The sequence below is a fragment of the Ylistrum balloti genome, unplaced genomic scaffold (genome assembly GCF_031769215.1).
Source record: "Ylistrum balloti isolate Yb309-2 unplaced genomic scaffold, AGI_CSIRO_Ybal_v1 Utg370892, whole genome shotgun sequence".
Lineage (NCBI taxonomy): Eukaryota > Metazoa > Mollusca > Bivalvia > Pectinida > Pectinidae > Ylistrum > Ylistrum balloti.
This window is the reverse complement of record NW_026782507.1, coordinates 217,120-224,373: the sequence shown is the minus strand read 5'-3', so window position 1 is coordinate 224,373 and position 7,254 is coordinate 217,120. Positions and strand designations below refer to the sequence as shown.

The 7,254-nt window shown below is 33.0% G+C and overlaps 1 protein-coding gene across 1 annotated transcript; it reads left to right on the top strand.

Moving 5' to 3' along the window:
• Positions 1-4,351: 4,351 nt before the first annotated feature.
• LOC132559336 (forkhead box protein C1-A-like) lies at positions 4,352-5,590 on the top strand. The gene has a single exon (XM_060223949.1). The coding sequence runs from the start codon at positions 4,352-4,354 to the stop codon at positions 5,588-5,590; it is 1,239 nt and encodes a 412-aa protein (XP_060079932.1).
• Positions 5,591-7,254: the final 1,664 nt, after the last annotated feature.

Here is a 7,254-nt window from a genome sequence, read left to right as displayed (position 1 = left end):
CGTGAGACTGTAAAAACAAAACTTGTGTAAAATATCACAAATAAAACGCTATATATCAACTGATTGGATTTGGGTCATTACTTAATCTTGGTTTCCGGCTTCCGTCTCATCTTCACAGGTGGATAGTGACGATACACTGACCAGTGTCCACTCCCGGCTTAGGAGTGATAGCCGAGGGGGCAACACCGGTCAAGCGGCTAGTCCTGTCGGACCGTAGTGTTTTTACAACAATTTCTCAGTAAAAGGGAACAGATTGTATGTGTGGAAATCGACACACCGACACAGTCAAAATTGTTATCATATGGTTTACGTAATAACAACTTATACTACGTTAACACTAATAATTAAAAAAGTGCAATTTATATTTTAAACTCAATTCAGAAATAACCTTTTTATCATCTGTTTATATCGAAATCTTGCAAAAAACATATTTCCTACTTATTAAAGACTAAAAATGAAATAAAAAAATGAAATTTGATTAAAAATCTGAAAAATATCTATGATATAATTCAGTATCACAATTGTAATTATCTAGAATTCTGTTATTCTTCATTGAGCCTGGTGTAGAGGATTTTAAAGGTTCAATGTTGGAAACAAATTTAATTTAAAATAAAACTGAGTATAAATGATGTAAAATTGCATATAAATGCCTGTATAAGTACTTTGTGTTCTACGTTATCGAGAGGAGACCGAAATTAAAAACACACCCCTTGGATATCATGAATTCATTCAAAGGGTACATATATTCAGCCTTTTTGTGATGTAGCAGAGTATCGGTAGTTGAGAATAAATAAATAAATAAATAAATAAATATATATATATATAAATAAATAAATAAATAAATAAATAAATAAATAAATAAATAAAATTGTAATGTCTTCACGTTGATAAATACAATGCGCCAAATTAGGTCAATCATCAAGGAAATGAACAGCCTAATATATAAACATGTAATATATATATATATATGTCTACATATTTATCGTTGTTATTATTCATTTTTATAATTTATAAAATAGAATATCACAATCATAACAAAATGGAGTTAAGGTTTATTGGTACAGCTGAATTCTATTGACGGATTCATGTTTTTAAGTCCGAACAAATTATTGGCAGTTGTATTTCTTTATATCAATCGATATGTATTTTGTTTTCATCTTGTAAAAAGGAATAACATTATTACAGTTTGAAAGTAAAAATCTGTCAAATACACATTTTTATATTTAAATTCGCCAGGATATATAAGTTAAACAGTTTAATTACCTTTAAAAAGACATGTATCTTCAGAGAAGTTGTCTTCTTTTAAATGTTTTCAAACTTCAGTAATTTTTTACTTTCCGTCTAGTTAAGAACACAATATTTTAAAATTTTGATTTACTTGTTTCTTATAATATCAATAAATACTTTTGACGATAAACCCAGTTCAAAATCGCGTATGTGTGAATAAAAATTCGTTCCAATATTTCCACATTACTTCCACCATATAATTTATACGTTTATCTTTTATTTCATTTCCTCTATAATTTTAAAGTTAAAATGTGCTTTATTACAAAATAAATGATAAAAGTTAATACAACTTGTAAGCGCCAATATCTTGGCAAATAAATATAATGATATTTCAGAACCTGTCGCTGAGAAAACAACAACGAAATACTCAATTAACGTTGTATGAGGTGTTTGTAATGACGTAGGTGTAAAATCTATAGAAAACGGCGACTGGGCAGTCGGTGTGTTTTTTGCTGTAGACGTTTTGGTCGCGCAGACAATTAGCAAAGAAAGGTTGTTTAAACAAAATATTTAGACAGTAGAAAGTGGCCGAGTACACCTTGCTTACAGTGGTCAAAGAAAGGTGTCCGGAGTACTTGGACATTCGCACATCATTGATACACAGATTGACCACACTGATCAGGGTAATTGTATTAGTGTGATAACAGATGAGCCGGATATTTGGTCCGGTAACCGGGGTGTCTTTTATATAATCCCCCGATCAATGACCAGGTGTTTTGTTTGCAATTTCCCGAAGGGAAGGGTTAAATCTCTTTAGCGCCCTAGTGTAGTAAGAAAAACAACATGGAAATTGTGGGAAAATAAAGATTTTTTTTTCGCATCTAATTTTTTTTTTTTTGTCTAATTAAACCAGAAATGAGTCAATGTATAACTAAATATATTTCAAAACAGATTTTAAAGTACTAAAAGGCAAAGGCAAAACAGAAGGTTATTGGTATTTTTTACGCTTTAATATAAACTGTGCCAAGAAAAACGCCATATCCGCAAAAATGTCTCTTCTAAATTTTTTTTTCAACCGCAAAATGTTGTAAAAAAATATATCAAATTCCTTATGATTTCCAAAACACGCGAGCCAGGTTTTGCAACAAACTCGATTTAGACAAAGATAGATATAACATTTAATGTTAATTTTACTGGTCAAACAACAATACTCTGCCAGACAGGTCAACACTGGCCGGACACTTCTTTTACAATGTTTATTTCATTGGACACATTTTTTAAAATAATGAAAAATGATTTGCAATGAAATGCGCAAAACGTTAAAAACTTTTTCATTTTTGTTTTTTTTTTTCAATTAAAAAAAAAATATTGTTAAATATCATTATATCTAAAATATTGGTAGTTAATATAATCAGTATTTCATTTGAAAAGTATTCTATCAAAAATCAGTAATACTTTAAAAAGTCAAGGAAATTATCAATTATACATACTTATTTACAAGATATATGCAAATACAACCTACTGAACTGAAGCAAACCGTGACAGATAGAAATGATGATAAATAAACACAGAATAATATTTACTGGCAGTAGAAATACTTACTATAGAAATGTGTATTTTCCAAATGAAATTTCACACATTAGAAGCTGGAAAATTCTTTACAGACCCCGATCATGCGTTTAAGTGAAACAGACACCTCGTAATGGCAATAAGCATCGATCGAGCGAAGAAAAGTGAACATTCTTACATGGAATTTGTATATTAAAGTAAACTAAAGCATGCATGTATATTTTTTTTTATTTATTTTTTTACTACGTGAAGCTACAGTGCTGTTTATATTGTGACAAACGAGTTTGCCTGCCTCCAGGACGGGACCGCTTATGTCTGATTTATGTCCCAGTAGCCATTACCATACTGTAGTAAAACATACTTCAGACCATGATGTACAGGGGGGATCATAGTAAAAAAAAACGAGAGAAAAATGGTCAGTCGTGTTATGTAGAAACGAATGGGAACGTACCTTGTAACACCGTGAAAAATAATTACGTATCTTTATAATGTTTTTTTTTAATCGGTAGATGGAATTTCATTTAAATTGTGAAATAAAGAAATATACAAAATTTATTTTATTACTGAAATCATGTAAGATCACATTCAATAAATTTGAAAACGTACCGAAAAACTTTAACAACAAAAAGAGCTAAAATTACAATAAATTTGAAAGTAAAAGAAACAAGAGCTGTATGTGATTCTAAGTATTATTTATCTGAGAAAGAGATTTGAAATGAAACAGTAACAAGTGATCGTATATCTGCGATTAAATATGTTCACAACAGACTGGCTCTTGTGAAAATCAGTGTAGCAAAAGATGTGGTAGATTTTATAGCGCTTGAGTAAGGTTTTATCAGTGTGTATATGCGGGGAGTATATCGTGATAAAGATCGTTTATGTTATAAGGCCCCGCTGTCTCATCTCACCCAATACCGTGGTGTGCTGATACTATCAGCGTGAAATTCGATTGTTAATTAAATAGCAGACATGCGAGACTTAGTGTAAAAAACTTCCAACTGCGTGTTTATACACATGGTGGTCAATTTCTCGTTTTGAATTTTCAAAATAAACACTTGTAAACCGTCATGGGTGGGCACTAGTTTTGTTAACAATGTTTTATAAACATTTTCTTAACGTACGCGGCTTCTGATTGGCTGGGACGAATTGTGTGCGTCTATCTGTATGGCTGACTGACAGGCATCGAGCCTCCAGGACAAAAAGCTACTTTACAAATGTTTACACGCTGTACGATTTATTTTAGTCATCAGTAAGTCAACTTACTCGAGAAAACAATAACATACAACAATGACGGTATGTGGGTCGTACTGAGCCGACTACACCCCCGGCACACGCCTCACGACTCCTCACTTTCACGGCTAACCTCCACGGGAGCAGACGTTTATGTAATATAGTACATTGTGATGGGCAGATAATTGACACCGAGACAAATTTGTCGTGATAACCACGTCAACATTTATCATCGTCAGTGTGAAGACGGTTTTTTTTTCACTGAAACCACCTTTCTATATTTAAGGACAATAATTTTTATCCCATCGACTTTTGTGTCCTCGCCATGACGTCTCCAAATGATCTTGTTCCGACCCCACACCATACATCACCAAGCCTTGCTCACCCGGGTGTTGTCGGAGGATTTTACAGCCCATTTGGGGCCATGGGACCCGGTGTGACCCCTTATTCGCATCCATCCTCAATGTTCTACCCACCATTGGACTTCAACAGAGCTTATGCTCTAAGGATGATTGAAGAAATGCAACGACGAGAACAGCCACAGAAACCGCCGTTTTCCTACATTGCACTCATCGCCATGGCCGTCAAAAGTGCACCGGACAGGAAAATCACCCTTAATGGAATCTACCAGTTCATCATGGAGAGGTTTCCATATTACCATGACAACAAACAAGGATGGCAAAACTCTATCCGACACAATCTTAGTTTAAATGATTGCTTTGTCAAAGTTCCTCGAGAAAAGGGCAAACCAGGAAAGGGAAACTATTGGACCCTAGACCCTAACTGTGAGGAAATGTTCGAAAATGGCAACTACAGGCGACGAAAGAGACGTGTAAAATCATCAGGAAAGGACGAAAGGGAAAATGGTGACGAAACGTCGGGTTTAGGGGACGAATTCGGGGATTCTGATGGAGGCGAGGATCGTTTATCCGACGTTGGAGACGATGCATCGAACAACGGTGAAGATGATAGTGGTATTAATATCTGTTCGGAAGACGACAATTCGCGAGATTCTTTGGACGCTAGGACGGATGTCACTAGATGTGTTCGGAGTGAACCAAATAACAATTGTAATATCAGAATCGGCCAGTGTCCGGAAACTCGGAAAAGCCTCTTTACTATAGACAGCATCATAGGAAATGACAACCTCTCCGATCGGAAGGATCCGGAAATGGGATCTATGAAAAGGAAATCTTCTACTTCCGACGATGATAACGGTAATGAAAACATTAAAAAGAAAAAGTTTGATATATTTGATAGAATTCCAAGTCCCCCTCCAAAGATTATTGATTTGAAAGGACAAAATCCAACATCACTGCAGCTATCTTTAGCAACAGCTAGTATGTACGGACACGGAGGTCTCATTCGAAACACGCATCAGGGAATTCCGGCTAATATTTTGTCCCTGCCAGCATACGGGCACTTAGGGGGGTATTCCCACCGTCCCTCCCAAGAACTGATCATGCGACCCCCGGGAATTACGCACCTTCCTGTGAACATGGCTCTTACTTCTCTGTGTGACAGTGAATGGAACCAACGACAGACAGGACTTTCTCTCAGGTAATGGTAACATTAATAGTGATAAAAAACGAGGGAAAAAACATAAAATATTTTATTGTGGTGTTTCCGAATAATGACTCTGTGATTCAAGTGTAAAGCTGACACTAGAAAACACATGTGTGTGACTAAGGTGTATGTGTTGACTCTGAGCTGTGACAAGACAAATGGATGTTTCGGGTTTCAACATATGCTGTGATATTTCAGGAAAATCAGAAATACATGTATATTTTTCTGACAATGGTATATATCCACGATGGCAGAATGTAGTGCTCGTTTTGTAGCAAAAGTTCATATTATAAATAAGAAATCTAACAAAAACATGCAAAATATGTATGGTGTTATTTTTTTTTCTTGAAAATGTAAATATGCAAAATTTAATTGTCGCTATAGAAAAATCTACTGACTGATATATCAAATATTGATAAACATATGTTGAAAGAAAAAAATAAAAAGAAAATCATTTGAAAAAATATCTTTTCGTGTTTTTTAGTATTGGGAGATTTCCTGACACGTTGCATTTGTAAGAGTTGTATTTTGATGTTAGATATGTTACAAGTTTTCAATCGGATTCTTTCGGAATATTATATGGTGGAAACATCTCTATCACTGGTGATTTTTTTTCATCTCCAGTGAGATGTGTATTTTTTATTTTCGGAAAATCATTGTGGACGAAAATAAGAAATAAAACAACGAGTTTTCAATATTCCTTCACACAATATTTCACACTTCACTTTCAATCAAATAAATGACTATCAGATTCTAAATGAACTTACCGAGAATATATATTTATATTTCACAGAATTTGTTTAAATCATCTATGCACACGTGACATCTTTTTCAGACCGACACTAATTTTTTATTATAATTTCCTTCTTTTAATCGATAAAGAAACCCGCCTTAATTATACCATAATGATAATTGTTTTTGATAAATGTGGTGTAGAAATGTGATTATATTTCATTTCAATTCTATAACAGGTAAACGTTATTTTAAATACCTGAAATATGTGATTAGTATTATCTCACCCTTTCTTTTGGCAATATTTGGTTTTTAACTTTCCCGTTTTAAAATCTGAGATTAGAAGAAAATAAAATTACACGTAGTTTAAATTTTATTGAATTTCCAAATAAAATTAAAAATTAAGAAATTCAGAAATATGAACGTACACCAATACATTTTTAAATATATATATAATATCCTATTGCAAATATGTACATATAATTATTTTCTTGGTCACACCCGAAACAAATATATATAATTTATGTTATCACTAATATTGAGACTTGGCATTTAATTTCTTTAGAATTCACCATTATGTATATCTCATATGCTGTATAAGTTAGGCTAGTTCCTTATTAGTAGGAGTTTAATTTCTAGTATCTATACAACAAATTTTATAAATAATTCTTATCGTTCAGAATCTAGGAATTTTGGGATAGGGGCGAGGAATATGACGTATTTATTCATAAATTAAATAGTATACTCAAATTCGTTCTATTGTATAAAAAGTACATACAAATTGTTGCTGTAACATTGGTGAATTAAATTGTGGTGGAGACGGTTTCTGTAAATTGTCATAACTTGTGCCCAGTCTTCTTACTTATTTTAGAAGCAATGAAATATGTAAATATATATATATATATATATATATATATATATATATATATA

What these genes read in the sequence shown, in the direction of transcription:
- LOC132559336 (XM_060223949.1), top strand. Translation starts at nt 4,352, where the DNA reads ATGACGTCTCCAAATGATCTTGTTCCGACCCCACACCATACATCACCA.